This window comes from Bombina bombina, chromosome 7 (assembly GCF_027579735.1).
Source record: "Bombina bombina isolate aBomBom1 chromosome 7, aBomBom1.pri, whole genome shotgun sequence".
Classification (NCBI taxonomy): Eukaryota; Metazoa; Chordata; class Amphibia; order Anura; family Bombinatoridae; genus Bombina; species Bombina bombina.
The window spans coordinates 629,414,600-629,437,245 of NC_069505.1; the positions used below are offsets into that span (position 1 = coordinate 629,414,600).

The following is a 22,646-nucleotide window of genomic DNA, read 5'->3' on the forward strand; positions in this document are numbered from 1 at the left end:
CATTGGCTGACTAGACACCGCATATTTGTCACATTAAGTGCTGCACTGCCATTGGCTGACTACACTGCATATATATCACATGAAGTGCTGCACTGAAATTGGCTGACTACACTGCATATATATCATATGAAGTGCTGCACTGCCATTGGCTGACTAGACACCGCATATTTGTCACATTAAGTGCTGCACTGCCATTGGCTGACTACACTGCATATATATCACATGAAGTGCTGCACTGAAATTGGCTGACTACACTGCATATATATCATATGAAGTGCTACACTGCCATTGGCTGACTAGACACCGCATATTTGTCACATTAAGTGCTGCACTGCCATTGGCTGACTAGAGACCACATATATGTCACATGAAGTGCTGCACTGCCATTGGCTGACTAGAGACCACATATGTGTCACATGAAGTGCTGCACTGCCATTGGCTGACTACACTGCATATATATTACATGAAGTGCTGCACTACCATTGGCTGACTACAACGCATATATAAACCATGTAGTGCTGTACTACCATTGGCTGACTACACCGCATATATAAAACATGTAGTGCTGCTCTGCCATTGGCTAAGTACACCGCATATATATAACATGTAGTGCTGCACTACCATTGGCTGACTACACCGCATATGTATAACATGTAGTGCTGCACTGCCATTGGCTGACTACACCGCATATATATATATAACATGTAGTGCTGCACTACCATTGGCTGACTACACCGCATATATATAACATGTAGTGCTGCACTACCATTGGCTGACTACACCGCATATATATAACATGTAGTGCTGCACTGCCATTGGCTGACTACACCGCATATATATAACATGAAGTGCTGCACTGCCATTGGCTGACTACACCGCATATATATAAAATGAAGTGCTGCACTACCATTGGCTGACTACACCGCATATGTATAACGTGTAGTGCTGCACTACCATTGGCTGACTACACCGCATATATATAACATGTAGTGCTGCACTACCATTGGCTGACTACACCGCATATATATAACGTGTAGTGCTGCACTACCATTGGCTGACTACACCGCATATATATAACGTGTAGTGCTGCACTACCATTGGCTGACTACACCGCATATGTATAACATGTAGTGCTGCACTACCATTGGCTGACTACACCGCATATGTATAACGTGTAGTGCTGCACTACCATTGGCTGACTACACCGCATATGTATAACATGTAGTGCTGCACTACCATTGGCTGACTACACCGCATATATATATATAACATGTAGTGCTGCACTACCATTGGCTGACTACACCGCATATATATAACATGTAGTGCTGCACTACCATTGGCTGACTACACCGCATATATATAACATGTAGTGCTGCACTACCATTGGCTGACTACACCGCATATATATAACATGTAGTGCTGCACTACCATTGGCTGACTACACCGCATATATATAACATGTAGTGCTGCACTGCCATTGGCTGACTACACCGCATATGTATTACATGTAGTGCTGCACTACCATTGGCTGACTCCACCGCATATATATCACATGAAGTGCTGCACTGCCATTGGCTGACTAGACACCGCATATATATCACATGAAGTGCTGCACTGCCATTGGCTGACTAGACACCGCATATATATCACATGAAGTGCTGCACTGCCATTGGCTGACTAGAGACCACACATATATCACATGAAGTGCTGCACTGCCATTGGCTGACTAGACACCGCATATATATCACATGAAGTGCTGCACTGCCATTGGCTGACTAGACACCACATAAAGTGCTGCACTGCCATTGGCTGACTACACTGCATATATATCACATAAAGTGCTGCACTGCCATTGGCTGACTACACTGCATATATATCACACGAAGTGCTGCACTGCCATTGGCTGACTAGACACTGCATATATATTACATGAAGTGCTGCATTGCCATTGGCTGACTACACTGCATATATATCACATGAAGTGCTGCACTGAAATTGGCTGACTACACTGCATATATATCACATGAAGTGCAACACTGCCATTGGCTGACTAGACACTGCATATATATTACATGAAGTGCTGCATTGCCATTGGCTGACTACACTGCATATATATCACATGAAGTGCTGCACTGAAATTGGCTGACTACACTGCATATATATCACATGAAGTGCTGCACTGCCATTGGCTGACTAGACACCGCATATTTGTCACATTAAGTGCTGCACTGCCATTGGCTGACTACACTGCATATATATCACATGAAGTGCTGCACTGAAATTGGCTGACTACACTGCATATATATCATATGAAGTGCTGCACTGCCATTGGCTGACTAGACACCGCATATTTGTCACATTAAGTGCTGCACTGCCATTGGCTGACTACACTGCATATATATCACATGAAGTGCTGCACTGAAATTGGCTGACTACACTGCATATATATCATATGAAGTGCTGCACTGCCATTGGCTGACTAGACACCGCATATTTGTCACATTAAGTGCTGCACTGCCATTGGCTGACTAGAGACCACATATATGTCACATGAAGTGCTGCACTGCCATTGGCTGACTAGAGACCACATATGTGTCACATGAAGTGCTGCACTGCCATTGGCTGACTACACTGCATATATATTACATGAAGTGCTGCACTACCATTGGCTGACTACAACGCATATATAAACCATGTAGTGCTGTACTACCATTGGCTGACTACACCGCATATATATAACATGTAGTGCTGCTCTGCCATTGGCTAAGTACACCGCATATATATAACATGTAGTGCTGCACTACCATTGGCTGACTACACCGCATATGTATAACATGTAGTGCTGCACTGCCATTGGCTGACTACACCGCATATATATATATAACATGTAGTGCTGCACTACCATTGGCTGACTACACCGCATATATATAACATGTAGTGCTGCACTACCATTGGCTGACTACACCGCATATATATAACATGTAGTGCTGCACTGCCATTGGCTGACTACACCGCATATATATAACATGAAGTGCTGCACTGCCATTGGCTGACTACACCGCATATATATAACATGAAGTGCTGCACTACCATTGGCTGACTACACCGCATATGTATAACGTGTAGTGCTGCACTACCATTGGCTGACTACACCGCATATATATAACATGTAGTGCTGCACTACCATTGGCTGACTACACCGCATATATATAACGTGTAGTGCTGCACTACCATTGGCTGACTACACCGCATATATATAACGTGTAGTGCTGCACTACCATTGGCTGACTACACCGCATATGTATAACATGTAGTGCTGCACTACCATTGGCTGACTACACCGCATATGTATAACGTGTAGTGCTGCACTACCATTGGCTGACTACACCGCATATGTATAACATGTAGTGCTGCACTACCATTGGCTGACTACACCGCATATATATATATAACATGTAGTGCTGCACTACCATTGGCTGACTACACCGCATATATATAACATGTAGTGCTGCACTACCATTGGCTGACTACACCGCATATATATAACATGTAGTGCTGCACTACCATTGGCTGACTACACCGCATATATATAACATGTAGTGCTGCACTGCCATTGGCTGACTACACCGCATATGTATTACATGTAGTGCTGCACTACCATTGGCTGACTCCACCGCATATATATAACATGAAGTGCTGCTATGCCATTGGCTGACTACACCGCATATATATAACATGAAGTGCTGCACTGCCATTGGCTAAGTACACCGCATATATATAACATGTAGTGCTGCACTACCATTGGCTGACTACACCGCATATATATAACATGTAGTGCTGCACTGCCATTGGCTGACTACACCGCATATATATAACATGAAGTGCTGCACTTCCATTGGCTGACTACACCGCATATGTATTACATGAAGTGCTGCACTACCATTGGCTGACTACACCCCATATATATAACATGAAGTGCTGCACTACCATTGGCTGACTACACCGCATATGTATTACATTAAGTGCTGCACTACCATTGGCTGACTACACCGCATATGTATTACATGTAGTGCTGCACTACCATTGGCTGACTACACCGCATATATATAACATGAAGTGCTGCTATGCCATTGGCTGACTACACCGCATATATATAACATGAAGTGCTGCACTACCATTGGCTGACTACACCGCATATGTATTACATGTAGTGCTGCACTACCATTGGCTGACTACACCGCATATATATAACATGAAGTGCTGCACTGCCATTGGCTGACTACACCGCATATATATATAACATTAAGTGCTGCACTGCCATTGGCTGACTACACCGCATATATATAACATGTAGTGCTGCACTACCATTGGCTGACTACACCGCATATATATATAACATGTAGTGCTGCACTACCATTGGCTGACTACACCGCATATATATATAACATGAAGTGCTGCACTGCCATTGGCTGACTACACCGCATATATATAACATGTAGTGCTGCACTACCATTGGCTGACTACACCGCATATGTATTACATGTAGTGCTGCACTGTCATTGGCTGACTACACCGCATATGTATTACATGAAGTGCTGCACTGCCATTGGCTGACTACACCGCATATATATCAGCAGTCTTATTTGAAAGTGTGAATTTGAGCACTTTAAAGTATGATCTTTTATCATTTTCAGACACATAAATATATATATAATATAAAAATACAGTTGTATAATGTATGTTTCTTTAAAAGGCACCAGCAGAGGGCATTGTTTTCTTTTAGTCTATAGATTTGCAGATTTCTATATTCAGTATTTATTTGTATAAACTAAAGCTGAATACGGCCTCAGACAGCGGAGCCGGATTTATTTGCCTCTAGCCCTCTGACCTTTAGTTACACCCCTGGCAATTACTGCTGCCACAGTGATCATTTGACTTTGTTCCCCCTACATACAGACAAGTACTATTGGGGGGTCCCATCAGCCGCTGATTTTGAAATAGGAAATCACTAGGAGCTTTAGGTAATTAACCAGCTTTATTTGTTAGGGAATTGCTATCACAGTGATTGACAATCATGTCCCAAAGGTTATCTACATTTTAGGAAAGGACTGTCCTCTTGTATAGAAGATATTTTAAGGGTTTCTCAGGTTTTTGAGGCCAAGGCTATGGGCTGTAATAAACACCTTCCCTCAGAAAACGATGATTTTTTAAATCAAAATATCCTTGGTTAAAAGGAGACACTTTTTTTATCGAAAGAGGGGTCATGGAGGATTTGATGCAAATACAGGGTTCTGTTCTCTCCATCTCAGTGGTTGTGTCGTCTTCAGGAAACACAAGTGTCCAGGTTTCTAACAACCTTGCTGGGTGCCTGATTTAGGAATTTAAAGCGCATGGACTGGATGACGTTAGGGGGTGATCTTCCAGCAATGGTTAAACAGAAGGTGCCTCACTATTGAATAATTTGACAAATACTTCAGATCTAAAGATCAAAATCACAAAATGATGCATTTAGGAATGAAAATTCCAAAGGTTAATTACAGTCACTTTACTGACGGTTAAAAAAACAAAACGTTACTTGGGAATGATTATTTCGGATAGTTTGACATTTGGTAAACAATGCAGTATTTCAGTGAGTAAGGCCAGAAGAATGGTTGTAAAGGTATTTGCAGAAGGTCCAGTAAGGTTCTTATGCTACTTTATAGATCATCTTGAGTATTGTGTGCCGTTCTGGAGGCCATATCTGCAGAAGGATATAAATAATCTGTACAAAGAAGGCTACTAAATGGTACACAAATTTAAATAATAAAACTTACCAGCAAAAGGCTGATTGACCTAAATTACTATAGCTTAAAATAGAGAGGGGAAATAGATGTGATAGTAACTATTAAAGGGTTAGAAATATTTGCAAAATCATCTGGCAATAAAGAGATTATTATAAATATATATATGTGTGTAACAAAAGCAAACACCTTATTTCCTGAAACAAAGCTTCTACATATATTTAAAGGGACACTGAACCCAAATTTTTTCTTTCATGATTCAGATAAAGCATGACATTTTAAGCAACTTTCTAATTTACTCCTAATATCAAATTTTCTTCATTCTCTTGGTATCTTTATTTGAAATGCAAGAATGTAAGTTTAGATGCCGGCCCATTTTTGGTGAACAACCTGGGTTGTCCTTGCTGATTGGTGGATAAATTCATCCACCAATAAAAAAAAGTGCTGTCCAGAGTACTGAACTAAAAAAAAAAAAAAACACAGCTTAGATACCTTCTTTTTCAAATAAAGATAGCAAGAGAACAAAGAAAAATTGATTATTAGTAAATTAGAAAGTTGCTTATAATTGCATGCTCTATCTGAATCACTAAAGAAAAACATTGGGTTCAGTGTCCCTTTAATTTAGCTTTCAAACTCACATAAAATGAGCTCCAAAGACCGCCCATAAAAATAGGCAGAGTTTGTGTAAAATGCATTCCCACACTCCATCCAATTTATATAATTTATTTATTTTTAATTGTGTGCTCTGACTCATCAAACACATGAAATTCTAAAAATGAGTTCTGAGCTTCTCCCATATTCTAATATCCAACCCTTTTTTTTGCAGAGTTTCCGGGTAAAACATGTAATCTTGTTGCTGTTCTCTTTCTCTAAATGTGCTACCATTCTTGTTGCTTACTGTATTTCACCCGATGTCATTGTCAGTTGTGTACCGGCTTATGGGGTCATAGGTTCATTACAGAACTTCTATTGGAGTTGTCCCCTCTTCCATATCTAGGCAGTTTGCCTTAAATCATCATGGAACAACTTTATAAAATGTTTCTTTATGTGTAGTTATTATTTATGTTGTTCCCTTTTCTTGTAATTTAAGTCTGAAAATGTTGGATTGCATACTGCAGACTTCACATGCCTAACCCTGCTACAAATCTGTCCATAACCGGGCTCAACACAGGTGTTAGTATATTTTCTTAACAAAATGATAGCAGCAAGCCTTGGCTGCTCCAGTAACAAGCCCTGACTGACTCCTCCAAAGGCATTAAACACATAGGTAAAGTCTCAGGAGCCGCTACCAAGAAGAAAATGACTGGCAGTTAGCAGGGTCATGCAACTGTAATCCCACATTGGGTGACTGGCTTTTTCCTTTATAACCATTTTGCATAAGAATGCCCCTTTAACAACCAATATGTGCTAACCCCACAGTATGATCCAAAAGTAAAATATAAATTTGTCTTTAACATTATAAACTGTGCTGATAGTAATACGGCATCTGCTGCAGTATTGTAGTTAAAGGGACAAGCAACAGATTTAAAGCTGATCTCTCATCTTTGACAGTAAAGTCAAAATTAAACTCTTATGGATCAGAAAGAAAATAAAGTTTTAAACAACTTTCTAATTCATTTCTATTTTCAAATTTGCTTTGTTTCATGATATTCTTTGTTGAAGCAATACCTAGGTAGGTCTGGAGCACTATATTGCAGGAAAAATTGCTGCCATATAGTGCTCTTGCAAAAGATAACAGTCTTGCAAAACTGCTGCCATATAGACCTTATGTTAACTGCTTTTCAACAAAAGAAACAAAAAAAACAAGGTAAAAGTTTTTTTTAAAATCACCTGCTCTGTCTGAATCATTAAAGCAGAATTTTGTGTTTCATGTCCCTTTAAACAGTGTCACTAGAAATTTTCGGCACGGATCATCTGCTCTACAAAATACATCTCTGTGTGTGACAACCTTCGCTGAGTGTCCTGATACGGTGGTTGAGAATCAGTGCCGTAGACGTCTCTAATAAATACTTAATACATAAAGACATATAACTAGCGTTCAAATAAGACACCGCAACAAGAGTGATGTGCGTTTTTATTATCACACACTAAATAAATAGCGATTCAAACGTTTAACTTATGGAGCTTTTCCATCCGTACGCCGATACCATCTAAGGATAAAAATCACATGATGAAAATTAGATTGTTTAACAATGTCATAAATTAGCTGAACTCTTACAAGGAGTTACATTTTTGTTTTTTTGAGTAATCTTTATTAAAAGATTTTATTGCACAAATGCAAAATGTATTACGTACTTACACTGTTCATACATGTCATACATGCAGTATTTACTTAAATATATCAAATGTATTAAACTCATAATACTAGAATTCTCCACCCTTCTGCAATAAACGTCTGATACTGATGACTGATACTGTCCAGCTCTCGTTTGCTGTGGATTAGGCTGCTTCATTTTGAAGCTTTAGTTTGCTATAAAGTGTAATCCAATTGAAAGAAAATAAATATCTTATTTTTTCTCCACAGCATGTGATCGCTGATGAGCAGCAAGATTAGATCTGTTGACAAAGCGTTTTTCACATTCTTTGCACCCATAAGGTTTCTCCCCTGTATGTGATCGTTGATGGACAACAAGATTAGATTTATTAACAAAGTGTTTTCCACATTCATTGCAAGTAAATGGTTTCTCCCCAGTGTGAGATCTCTGATGTACGACGAGGTTCGATTTGTTCACAAACTGTTTTCCGCATTCCTCGCACTTATGAGACATTTCTCCCGTATGCATTTTTTTATGCGCAACAAGAGTGGATTTGTTAGCAAACTGTTTTCCGCAGTCATTACACGTATAAGGTTTTTCACCAGTGTGCGCTCTTTGATGAGCAACAAGATTAGATTTATTAGCAAAATATTTCCCGCATTCTTTACATCCGTGAGGTCTCTCCCCACTGTGTGTTTTCTGATGTATGGCAACATGATATTTATCAGCAAAGTGTTTTCCGCATTCATTGCACGTATACGCTTTCTCCCCCGTGTGTAATCGCTGATGCTTTATAAAGTGAGATTTGAATGTAAATCGCTTTTTACAATCGTTACACTGATATGGTTGCTCTCCTGTATGTGATCTCTGATGTATAGTAAGGTGATATCTATAAGCAAAGGATTTCCCACAGTCATTGCATTTATGAGGCTTTTCCCCTGTGTGCGTCCGTTGATGTGAAATAAGATAATATTTTGAGGCAAAGGATTTACCACATTCGTCGCATATTTGCGTCTTCTCTCCCGAGTGTAACTTCTGATGTGCTACAAGGTTAGATCTATTAACAAAGTGTCTTCCACATTCACTGCACCCATGAGGTTTCTCTCCCGTATGTATTCTTTGATGGGTAAGAAGATAATATTTAGAACTAAAGTTCCCACCACATACGTTACAACTATGAGGTTTCTCCCCAGTGTGCGACATCTGATGCCGTAGGAGGAGAGATTTGAAAGCAAATTGTTTATTGCATTGATTGCACGTATGAGGTTTACTACCCGTGTGTGTTCGCTGATGTACAATAAGACGAGATCTGAAAGCAAAACATTTTCCACATTCCGTACAACGATGAGGTTTCTCTTTAGCTTGGTGATCTGTACAAGTTGTTTTTCTCTTCATGTTGGTTTTTGATCTCACATTGTTGAGGCTATGAACAAGTCCTTTACTTAAAGTGCTAATGTTTTGGTTTAAGTCGTAAGATACAGTAGATGGAAGATTCCCTTTTTCACAGGAGGTTGATGCCTTAGGTGAGTTTCCTTCCACACCTAACTGAACCTCTGGAGGGAGACCAGTATGGTCCACTATTATCTTTCGTGATGTATAGGCTGCTGTGTGTATATCTACTGATATATTCCAGCTCATATATTCATCCATGCAAAGTAAATAATCTGCAAGAAAAAACAAAACATGTAAACTATATATGTACAACAATTTCTATTTGTCAAGTTTATTAACTGTGACAATCTAATCTTCAGAAATTATCTACTTATGATCAACAAAGAACGTTTTAGAGAATGTGATTATGGAATATAAACCATAAACAATAATGTATTTCTTTTGTTATGCTCCGCCATGACACCCAATGATGAGTATCAGATTAGTGCTCAAGCACGTATAGAAACGTGATAAACACCAGCTTGGGCACTGATCTGATATTCTGCCCACTCCCGAACCTACCTTAGAATGCGCTAATAGAAAGGTGCCATCTTTTGACAAGGGAGACTAAGTGAAAGAGATGAATTTGTTAACAGAAATAAATTGGGAAGGTTTTTTTTCCATTGTATTCTCTATCGGAACCATTAAAAGTTATTGTCATATCGCTTAAACCAATTAACTTTACTTCCATACTTCTAATAAATATTTTTATAATTTTGTAATTTTTATTTATAATTTTTATTTTTTATAAATTTGTGTACGAATTGGAAATCGAATAAAAATCAAGAGACGAAACCACATCAATAACGTTTGCCATTTACTATTCTATTGAGATGAGATTTTTTTTTTTTTAATAGTCTTTATTTAGGAAGCAGATACAATCAGGAACAAACATGTCCCACAATAGTACAGAAAAACAAAATGTATGCTTACCTGATACATTTCTTTATTTCCGGAAATGGAGAGTCCACGATGTCATTCAATTACTAGTGGGAATATAACTCCTGGCCAGCAGGAGGCGGCAAAGAGCACTACAGCAAAGCTGTTAAGTGTCACTCCTCTACCCATAATCCCCAGTCATTCGATCGAAGAGAAATGGAAAAGGAATAACACAAAGGGTGGGGTCCTGGACTCTCCATATACGGAAAGAAAGAAATTTATCAGGTAAGCATAAATTTTGTTTTCTTTCCTAAGATATAGAGAGTCCATAACGTTATCAATTACTAGTGGGAACGAATACCCAACATGAACAGGGAGGGAGAACAAGACAGGCAGACCTAAACAGAAGGCTTGAAGAACCTTTCTCCCAAAAGAGGCCTCAGCTGAGGCAAAAGTATCAAACTTAAAGAATTTGGAAAATGTATGCAGAGAGGACCAAGTTGCAGCCTTGCAAATCCGTTCCACAGAGGCTTCATTTTTGAAAGCCCAAGAAGAGGAGACAGCCCTTGTGGAATGAGCTGTAATTCTCTCAGGAGGCTGCTTTCCAGGAGTCTTATAAGCAAAACGAATCATACTTCTCAACCAGAGGAAAAGAGAGGTGGAAGTAGCCTTCTGACCCTTACACTTTCCTGAGAAACAAACAAACAGTGCAGAAGAAAATCCTTAGTTGCCTGTAGGTAGAATTTTAGAGCATGCACAACATCCGAGTTGTCCAACAGACCTCCTTTATGAGAAGAAGGATTGGTACAGAGAGAAGGAACAACAATTTCCTGATTAATATCTCTATATGAAACCACTTTAGGAAGAAACCCCAATTTAGTACGAAGAACCATCTTATCCGCATGAAAGATAAGGTAAGGCGAATCACACTGCAAAGCCGAGAGTTCCGAAACTCTCAGAGCAGAAGAGATAGCAATAAGAAACAAAACCTTCCAAGATAGCAACTTAATATCTATGGAATGCATTGGGTCAAACTGAGCCTGCTGCAAAACTTTAAGAACAAGATTAAGGCTCCAAGAAGGAGCAACAGGTTTAAACACAGGCCTGATTCTGACCACGGCCTGAGAAAAAGATTGAACATCTGGCGCATCCGCCAGACGCTTGTGTAACAAAATAGATAATTCAGAAATCTGACCCTTCAGAGAACTGACTGACAATCTTTTCTCCAGACCTACCTGGAGAAAAGACAAAATTCTAGGATTCCTGACCCTACTCCAAGAGTAGCTCTTAGATTCACACCAATAAAGTTAGTTACGCCATACCTTATGGTACATTTTTCGAGTAACAGGTTTGCGAGCCTGGATCGTGGTCTCAATGACCGAGTCAGAAAATCCACGCTTAGAAAGAACTAAGCATTCAATCTCCAAGCAGTCAGCTTCAGAGAAACAAGATTTGGATGGAGGAATGGACCCTGCGTTAGAAGGTCCTTCCTCATAGGCAACCTCCAAGGCGGCGGAGATTACATCTTCACTAGGTCTGCATACTAGATCCTGCGAGGCCATGCAGGAGCTATTAGAATTACCAATGCTCTCTCTTGTTTGATACGAGCAATAACTCGTGGAAGGAGCGCAAACGGAGGAAACAGATATGCTAGACCGAAATCCCAAGGAACCGCCAGAGCATCTATCAGAGCGGCCTGAGGATCTCTTGACCTTGAACCGTACCTTGGAAGCTTGGCGTTTTGCTGAGAAGCCATCAGATGCAACTCCGCCCCCCCATTTGAGGGTTAACCTGGAGAACACCTCCAGATGGGGAGCCCACTCCCCGGGATGAAATGTCTGTCTGCTCAGGAAATCTGCTTCCCAGTTGTCCACTTCAGGAATGTGGATGGCAGATCAACAATTGTGAGCTTCTGCCCACTGAATAATCAGTGCCACCTCCTTCATTGCTAAGGAACTCAGAGTTTCTCCCTGGTGGTTGATGTAAGCCACTGAGGTGATGTTGTCTGACTGAAACCTGATAAACCTGGCTAAAGACAATTGATGCCAAGCCATCAGAGCATTGTAAATCGCTCTCAACTCCAAGATATTTATGGGGAGAGCAGACTCCTCCCGAGTCCATAGTCCCTGCGCCTTTAACGAGTCCCAGACTGCTCCCCAGCCTAGCAGGCTGGCGTCCATGGTCACAATCGCCCAAAAAGGTCTCCGGAAGCATGTGCCCTGAGACAGGTGGTCCTGAGAAAGACACCACGGGAGAGAGTCTCTTGTCCACTAGTCTTGATATATCCTCTGAGACAGATCCGAATGGTCTCCGTTCCATTGTCTGAGCATGCATAATTGCAGAGCTCTCAAATGGAATCGAGCAAAGTGAACAATGTCGATGGAAGCGACCATCAGACCAATTACCTCCATACATTGAGCCACTGATGGCCGAACAGTAGACTGTAGAAAGAGGCAAGGAGAGAATTTTGGATTTTCTGACCTCCATCAGAAATTTTTTCATAGATAGGAAATCTATTATGGTCCCTAAGAAAACCCCCTTGTAGCTGGAACAAGGGAACTCTTTTCCAGATTCACTTACCAACCGTGGGAAGTAGAAAAGACAACAAGATCTCTGTATGATAGTTTGCTTGACAACTATTTGAACCTTTGAGAAAATTTTGGGAGCTCTGGCAAGGTCAAATGGAAGAGCCACAAACTGAAAGTGTTTGTCTAAGTGGAAAGGAGAGATGGACTAAGCGCCAACTTACAAAGCCTTATAGCCTGGGGGAGTGATACCTAGTTACCACCAATAATGAGCAAAAGTAATCAAATATTAGACCCAGGCGTCTGACCGAATGGAGGCAAAGCAAAATATCAACGAAGTGAAATATGTATAGATAAATTAAAATCACTTAATTTAATAATACATTAATACATACAATACATATAATCTCATGGATCCATGTTAAACATATAATACATTAAAAGACCATTAAAAAAAACACATTAAAAATATATATGAAGACAATCTTAAAAATATGCAATACAAATGTGATGGATAAAACTAGTTAGATGAAAGGCAATCTTCAGGTCAGTGTGTAACTGTCCAGATGGGTCCAACTGTAGTCTCCTCTATGTCCAATTGATAACCATAAATTGAGATTTATATCCAAACCAAAACTAATACTAGTATGATCCGCTAATGTGTCCAAATGATGTCCAATAAATATAGCAAAGTTTGAAAGAATGTTGTGTCCAAAAAGATATTAAGTGCGAAAAAATATATATAACAAATAAAAAAATGTCCAAACAAAATGAAAAAAATTAAAAAATGGAAATCCTACAGAAACCTTCAAATAATCCACTATGTGTTAAATAGCGTGAGAACAACTTGCGTGAAAAATGCACAAGGGAAAAAATAATAACGTAAGTGCAGCTGCGTGAGTAAAAATTGTTGAAACTCGTGACTTAAATTCAAATTGATATCAAAGACAAAATAGATAACAGAGAAAAAATAAAATTAAAATAAATTTAGTGGGTAGAAACAACTTGGTGGTAGATACGTGAATACCAAGTGCAAGAAGCATTATCCATAAGTGTCTAGATGTCTAGGTGATGAGGAGATGCCAAACAAATATAGCAGTCATCAGACTTATGAGGGAGGGCAACCTGAGTAGCAGCACCGCCGAAAATGGGAGCAACCAGAACCCAGAAAAACAGGATACTGTATAAAAAAAAAAAAACTAGATTCCAGAAAATCTAGAATCATAACGAGGTTACTGAGACACTACGGTCCTGAAAAAATGGATTTCCTCATGAAAGGAAATTATCCATCCCCTTGGTAATGGAAGAGAGAACCATATATCAACCCTCAAGAGTAAGAAAAAATAAGCTCTATATAGAGAACATAGAAAACCAAATCAAACGAGAGAACCCCTATGGAGCACCAAAGGAAGGGAACATACACTCCTGAGAAAAGGAACCGGTAAAAAAACTCCATAAAAAAGTCACCCGTCCTCCCTTTATCAAGAGAGACAAAACCTAGCTCCTAAAGAAAACTGCCACAGCAGAATTCAACTCCAAGTCAACAGCTTTGCAAAGCAGGGTATTAACTCGTAGGCCACCTGGACCGCATGCAATCCAATATCAGACGCCCAACCAAGACAATTTAATCAGGACCAGCCTTACATCCAGGATAGAAGGGCTTCCTCTGGACCGAAAAATAACCTCTTGAGAAGAAGAAAGAAGAGGGGTAACTAGTACCCAAACAGGACCAGCCTGTTAGCCAGGGTACAACATATTTGTACAAACCACAAAAGAACAGAGATACAGTAACTATACCCAACCAGGACCAGCCCAATATGAAGGATACGACATATCCGTTCAAGGCTCAAATGGAAAATGCTAAATTTCTAGCAGGGCCAGAAAACTGAGAATAATAAACAGAAAAAAAAAACATATAAGCTCCTAAGCTTAAACATAGCCTCAGACATATCGAGGGAGCGTCACCTCGACCAGAGACAACCTTCTTGGGGTTTTTTTTGTTTTTTTTTTATAGAACTTCCACCCGAAAGATTCCATCAATCATGACATGAAAATCACTATACCAGAATCCCAGAGCGGAAACTCCTCTTAAGAAGAGTTTCAACATAATCTCACGCTCAGAAATAAAAGAAAATTAAAAACTTATCCTAACCGGATTAGAAAAGAAAATAGTCAAGTGCACACATGAGATAGCCCAAGGGAAAGTGAAACCAACAGGTCCCGCCCATCATGCGACAATTCCTCAAGAGCTCCGAACTGGGAATCTAATACAAAAAACAAAGGATAACAATATAGCGACGATAAGGAATAGGATCACCATCCCTCCAGTCGTCTAAATAAGCTCGCTATCTGAATCAGCAGACTGAGATTCAGTTGACGGATCAGAATTAGGATCCTCCAATGTCGCCAAAACTTCTCTCAGAAGTACACGCAGGCGAGCCATTCTAAATTTAAAAGCAAAATTCACATTCGTCAGAGTATTCGGGGTCTCCGACCCTAAAGGTGGTACCTCTGAAACCTCACAGGACACCGCTTCCCCTGAAGACTGATCAGATACCAAAATCCTCTTACATGCCGGACCTTGGGTAGGAGTACACAGATTAAGCCTTCGCTTGCATGTGGCAGGAAGATGCAAATGTACTAAGGCCAGAGATATGGCCATGCAAAACCGTGCAGTAACCTTTTGTGGAAAAAGGCCTCCTTCAGGAGAAGGGGTAACGGCATGCGGGGCAACCGCCTGTGTAAGAACTGAAGATGATAGGGAACGCACCTCACGGGATGCCGAATCCTCAGAGGCGGATGGCTCAGTGGTCTCTAATGTTCCAACATGGGGAGATGAGAACACTCTATTGCGGCATACCGAACATAATTGAGAGGGCTGTTTTACTCGAGCCTCCTCACAATATACACAGGTATCAAAATCTGAATCAGAGGAAACCCCCTCTAACATATCAGAATCCTCCCTAACTCGACTAAGTAGACTATCGGTAAAAAACAACTGGCACCTTACACCCCCAATTGCTGGGGCACTCACTACCTCCTATGACCCAGACAGGTAGAGAAAAAGGATCCTCTCCGCAGTTGCATGGTCAGGAATATGGAAATGGGAAACAAAAAATGCGACCACACCCGGTCACGGGGTGCAACGTGCAAGATTCACTCCTGCTAATAAAAATGTGCCAGTCCATAAAAACTGTGCAGCTCGAAATTAACCTGTGCATTCCGTAAAGGCCTATGAGCCCCAAACATCAACAACTACACATAAGCAGTCAAAATCACATAACAAACATGATTAAAGCCCCCACTGCTCAATAATCCCCCTCCGGAGATATTAACCCTTGATTCCATAAAGATAAAGGAGTCCCACTGAGACCCTGTCTACTAACGTTACAAGTGTATAAAAATTCAAACTATCTTACCGGAATCTATGCTGTGGAACAGTGACACAATCCTTCAAGTTTGACAGACTCTAGCAGCGCTTCTGACATGGACTTAAGTGCAGAAAAGCAGGCAGCGAAACTCGTCAACGCTGATTGCTTAAGGAGCTGTTAATATGAGTTGGGATGATTTTGCAGAAAGACTCTCCCTGCATCTCTGGACTTCAACTTTCATCAATGCTCTCACTGAGAGGCTGACAATACTACTTAAAAACTCCAGTCCCAACTCGAAGTGTACTACCCTCCATAAGGAACTTCCGTAATATTCCGACACTTCTCTACCAACCACCTGTAACGAAAGGCAAAGAATGACTGGGGGATGAGGGAGGTGGCGGAGGTATTTAAGCCTTTGGCTGGGGTGTCTTTGCCTCCACCTGGTGACTAGGTTCTGTATTCCCAAAAGTAATGAATGCAGCTGTGGACTCTCCCTGTATTTAGAAGGAAAAACATCCCAATAAAAGGAGGATTAACCCCTAGTCTCAACATACATAATGTGCCTTCCCACTGCCAAAGAAAATCCTGTATAAAGGATTTTAAAAATGTCCCCATCTACTGCATCTGACATATTCTTCTGAAGTGCAAGTCTCCAAGACCTAGAAGATAAAAGCACTTACCTGCAGTCTAGCTGTCCGGCAGGAAGACACCTCACAAGGCATGAAAGGACACATATTCCTTACAGAGACCTGTAGAAAAAGAAAGAACAGAGTAACCAACTCTGGATTTCTGTACCATGGGCAGAAAAAGCAAGGACTATCTCACAACTTCTTAACTGCTTAAAAGCCACCACTACTCTACTGAAGAGATTGAAGTGGACTCAACTAAACCCAAATCCTTGCTTGCAGGGAAAAGTACCCGAAAAAGGAATTAATTTCTTCAGACACCAAACTTTACCTCCTCCATTCACAGAGGCAAAGAGAATGACTGGGGATTATGGGTAGGGGAGTGACACTTAACAGCTTTGCTGTGGTGCTGTTTGCCTCCTCCTGATTGCCAGGAGTAATATTCCCACTAGTAATTGAATGACGTTGTGGGCTCTCCATATCTTAGGAAAGAAAGAAATGTAAAAACACACAGTTTGGTCATTCTGTACAGAGGGAGCTACTAAACATGAATTTTACTATTCTTGTTAAATACCCAAATAAAATGTCTATCAGCTGGAGCAAAGAAGAAAACAACACCAGTAGCATAGCATATCTTCCACTTTTGTCTTAAGTTCATCTTTGTTTAGGCAGCCGCAAACAAAAGGTCCATATGTGGTCTGATGAGGCACATAGGCCCTTCATGACGTTGGTGTAAGATAATGAGTAAACATATTATTCTTAAAGACTATGACCTCTATTTACTAAAGTCTGGCGGACCTGATCCGACAGTGTGGATCAGGTCCGCCAGACCTCGCTGAATACGGAGAGCAATACGCTCTCCGTATTCAGCATTGCACCAGCAGCTCACAAGAGCTGCTGGTGCAACGCCGCCCCCTGCAGACTCGCGGCCAATCAGCCGCCAGCAGGGAGGTGTCAATCAACCCGATCGCACTCGTCAGCTAAGGGATCTGGGAGGGGGTGGGGGGGTTGGATATTGAGGGGGGGCAGCTACACTACAGAAATATAAAAAAAAACAAAAAAAAAAAAACTGGCAGCTGTCTGCCAGTACCCAAGATGGCGGACAATAAGGTAGAGGGGGAGGGTTAGAGAGCTGTTGGGGGGTCCTACACAGCAGAATATTATTATTTTTTTTTAAATACACACAAAAAACATAAAATATATTTTAGTACTGGACTTTCTGCCAGTACTTAAGATGGCGGGGACAATTGTGGGGTGGGGGAGGGAAGAGAGCTGTTTAGGAGGAATCAGGGGGTGGGATGTGACAGGTGGGAGGTTGAACTCTACACTAAAGATAAAATTAACCCTGCAAGCTCCCTACAAGCTACCTAATTAACCCCTTCACTGCAAGACATAATACACGTTTTGGTGCGCAGCGGCATTTAGCAGCCTTCTAATTACCAAAAAGCAACACCAAAGTCATATATGTCTGCTATTTATGAACAAAGGGGATCCCAGAGAAGCATTTACAACCATTTATGCCATAATTGCACAAGCTGTTTGTAAATAATTTCAGTGAGAAACCTAAAGTTTGTGAAAAAAATTGTGAAAAAGTGAACCATTGTTTTTATTTGATCGCATTTGGTGGTGAAATGATGGCATGAAATATACCAAAATGGGCCTAGATCAATACTTTGGGTTGTCTTCTAAAAAAATATATATACATGTCAAGGGATGTTCAGGGATTCCTGAAAGATATCAGTGTTCCAATGTAACTATCTCTAATTTTGAAAAAAAGTGGTTTGGAAATAACAAAGTGTATTTATTTCCCTATAACTTGCAAAAAAGCAAAGAACATGAAAACATTGGGTATTTCTAAACTCAGGACAAAATTTAGAAACTATTTAGAATGGGTGTTTTTTGGTGGTTGTAGATGTGTAACAGATTTTGGGGGTCAAACCATCATATTTTATAATTTTTTATAGTAAATTATAAGATATGATGAAAATAATGGTATCTTTAGAAAGTCCATTTAATGGTGAGAAAAACGGTATATAATATGTGTGAGTACAGTAAATGAGTAAGAGGAAAATTACAGCTAAACACAAACACTGCAGAAATGTAAAAATAGCCTTGGTCCCAAACGGACAGAAAATGGAAAAGTGCTGTGGTTCTTAAGGGGTTAAGGAGTCTCCCAACTTTGAACCATAATCTCCGTATTTTGTCACAACTCCACCAAATATGTATATATGACCCTAGCCGACCTCTGAGGGAATATTTTATGTATTCTAGTTGGTACCCTATACCAAAAGAAGCTTGATGAAAATCTCATAGATAGTGGTGCAATGAACAGCAAATTTTGTAGCTAACACTGCCCTTTGCCAGTCTAATTCTATGTGGCTAATACCCATCTCTAAGGTATGGTGTGATTTGGCAAAGGTGGGGGAATTAAAAAACAACTGATAATGAATGATTAAGGCTTTCTAGAGAGGCCTGCTGAGAAGTGAATTTAACTTATGAGAATCTGTGTGTGGTGTTTTTATTCCTCAGTTTGACTTACTAAAAACCTTCTGTTAAAGGTCATGACAATATAACCTGAGAATCCTAAAGGTTCAGACTCTAGATATTTACATGCAGAGGTTTCGGATACCTTTGAACGCAGAAGAAGGCGGTTTCTTATGCCTTTGGGCTTTTTTTATGAACCAAATTTATTCTCGTAAAACTGCAACACCATTAAATCTGTGCAACTTCAGATCCTTGTGTGTTTCACAAGAACAAATTTGGCTCTGTAAATAGCCGAAAGGCACGAGCAGCCTTCTTCAGAGGTATCAGAGACCTCTGAATGTAAATATCAGAATCCAGTAATATTTACTCATTTAGTTTGTCCATTGGATCACTGACCTGGATAGGATTCCTCTTTGATCTTCACCTGCTGAATATCCATTTCGTTCGTTAGTTCATTGTCTAGATTCTCACCAAGGTGCCCTGTTATGTGAGACAATGAATTGGGTTCATCTCTGCCGATATCTTACAAATTTGCTTCATGTTCCAGCTTGGGTTGTGTATTCTGTTATTTACTTTTAAAAAAAATGTTCACCTGAGCTAGTGAAATGATGGCAATTCTCCACCATGATATCCTTGTAAAACTCCTTCTGGTCTTGTAAATACTCCCACTCCTCCATAGAGAAGAAGACAGCAACATCACCACATCTTATAGGAACCTGAAAAACATACAACCCAATAGAAATAGAGATCTATGAGACCAGCAGGAATCAAGTCTGTAAGATGGTGCCAGTAATAAAGTGAAGCAAGTTGTGAGCATGATGGGAACAAGGCAAATGAAGGGTTACAGGAACACATTACCAGCAGGAACAACATAAATTATGCTTACCTGATAATTTCCTTTTCTTCTTATGGAAAGAGTCCACAGCTGCATTCATTACTTTTGGGAAATAAGAACATGGCCACCAGGAGGAGGCAAAGACACCCCAGCCAAAGGCTTAAATACTCCTCCCACTACCCTCATCCCCCAGTCATTCTGCCGAGGAACAGGGAACAGTAGGAGAAATATCAGGGTGAAAGGTGCCAGAAGAATAAATAAGGACGCCCCACATAAAATTAAGGTTTGGGAGCTGTGCACTGTGCACAATAGCTATGGAGGACACTGAATGCCAAGACGGGAGGGTGCAATAGGCGGCCCATACTGAGGGCACCAGGCCTGAACCTCTACCCAATAAAAAAACCCGCTTCGTACGAAACTGAGAAAATTTTAAGAGGAAAAATCCCAAAGACACTGACTCGCAGTCAGTCCAGAAGCCAAACTAGAGACCGCAAACAGACTTCACTGAGCCAATAGTCCTCCAGGAGACACCGTCGCCCAACGGTCCCCCACCTCTCATCCCCCACAAATGAAGGAGACACCAGCCGAAACCCCCAATGGGACAAGGCAAAGGAGAACCAAGGAAACCGAAATGTCCCCTAATACAAAAAAAAAAACACCTCCAAAAGTGAGCCCAGCTCACAGAGACCCAAAGGGGATCAAACAGTGAAAGGAGGCTGCACCTATACCAAGCAAAACCCGAGATAAGACTGGGCACAGAGACAGAAAAGACATCTCTCCAACATCCTGCAAGCACGGAATGCAACTGAAGAGGCAAAGTCCTCCCAGTGTCTGACCATAGAATACCAAAGCAATCGCCATGAAAAAGTGTGTAATATACCCAGGTGAAAAGCCCCAAGTTTGAGAACACAGAGTCCATAACAGGACGACACAAAGGGTACTTGCGAGGAGGAAGAAGCAGTCAAGCAAGAAAAAAAGACAGCAAAAGCAACCCCCAGACAGAGGGCACGCTCCAGGCAACCTAAGTTGCCGGACCTACACACAGGTCCCTAAAAAGGGGAACACCAAACCTCAATCGAGGCCCCCCGAGAATGGGAGTATACCCTCACCCAAAGAAAGAGTAAACCCTCTTCTGAAATCAATGGAGCAAGTTGAAAGGAAAATCTATACCCTGGCAGACTGAGCTAACAGGATAAACTCAACAAGGCTCACACATCCAGAGGAGACTGCGACCGAACGCAGCGCCTTAGACCGCTCGGCCATCCTGGCCTGCAGACCCACACCCAGCTGGACCAACCCAGCCTCAGGGATCCATGATAGGGGAACAAAAAAAATCCTGAAACAGGTACAGGAACGAGCGTAAGGATAGCACAGCCATCCCCACAGAGTACAAGTACAACCCGACTCTGAAAACAGACAGCAAAGCCCTAGACCTAAGGATCTATCAAACTAAAGGACCAATAAGTCTGACTTGGAGCCAGCAAGACCCCAGGGGAACATATTCCACCTTTCCGCCTCCCATCCAGGAGAAGCCCCAAGCAAGTATTCTATCTCCATAAGGAGGAGAACATCCCCTAAAGGAAAGGGAAGATGCCGGAAGGGCAACATCTGTCTCAAGGCCCCAAATCACCGGCTACTGGGAAGAGAAATTCCCAACACAGATGTCCTAGAAAAGGACCCCCCTACAAGTAGCTTGCCAAGCAGAGGCACAGCCAAACCATTTGCCTGCAGAGCAGGGAATCCTGACCAGGGGAATGCAACCCGAAGGCACACCAAAAATTGGACATCCAGCGCCAGAAGCTGGGAATGAACCAACAACCCTTGAGGCGCAAGCCACACAGCTAACCACCAGATGATGGTGGCAAAGAGTAAAAAATACTCTGAAAACCTGACCAACCATGCCCAGGTTAGGTAGATGGACCAAGGACATAGCCAAAGTTCCAACTACCGTGGAACAACCCGACCAGCCCTGAGAACCAAGATTCCAAAACCACCCAAAACTGGGTCAGGAAAAAGACCAAGCGAAGCTTCATCAACCAGAAGTCTCAGGGAGAAAAACAGGTCCAGGAACATAATAGTTCAGGCAAACCTTACCCTAGAACTAAACACCCCAGCAGGCCAAAAAGCCAGACACCAGGGACACGGATGCATATTCAGATAATCCGGATAGCAAGAAGAACTCCAAAGCCCCGACCAAAGGAAGGAACCACCCCTAGCTAAAGTCCAACGCTCCAAGGAGCAAGGCTAGAAGTCGTATGAAGATACTTCTCAGAGCCTCAGGACAACCAAGGGATACCTCGAGGTAAAAAAATCCTACTAGCAGCACTAGTCTCCCTATCACCTCCGCACAAGCAGAGGACACAATGAAGAGAAAGGCATTAAGCCTACCCAGCTTCAGAAAACTCTGAGCTAAACAGAGTCCCTGCAGGGAGCAACCATCACCCGGAAACACAGATCCCT

The 22,646-nt window shown here is 41.3% G+C and overlaps 1 protein-coding gene across 1 annotated transcript in view; it reads right to left on the reverse strand.

Annotated features, from left to right (window-relative positions):
- Positions 1-7,837: 7,837 nt before the first annotated feature.
- Positions 7,838-22,646, reverse strand: part of LOC128635650 (zinc finger protein 436-like) — a 37,007-nt gene continuing 22,198 nt past the window's right edge. The window contains exons 5-7 of the mRNA XM_053688733.1: positions 19,944-20,067; positions 19,748-19,831; positions 7,838-9,699 (exon numbers count right to left, since the gene is read on the reverse strand). Coding sequence (XP_053544708.1) covers positions 8,288-9,699; positions 19,748-19,831; positions 19,944-20,067 — 1,620 coding nt within the window. The 3' untranslated portion in view covers positions 7,838-8,287. The remainder of the gene's footprint in view (positions 9,700-19,747; positions 19,832-19,943; positions 20,068-22,646) is intronic.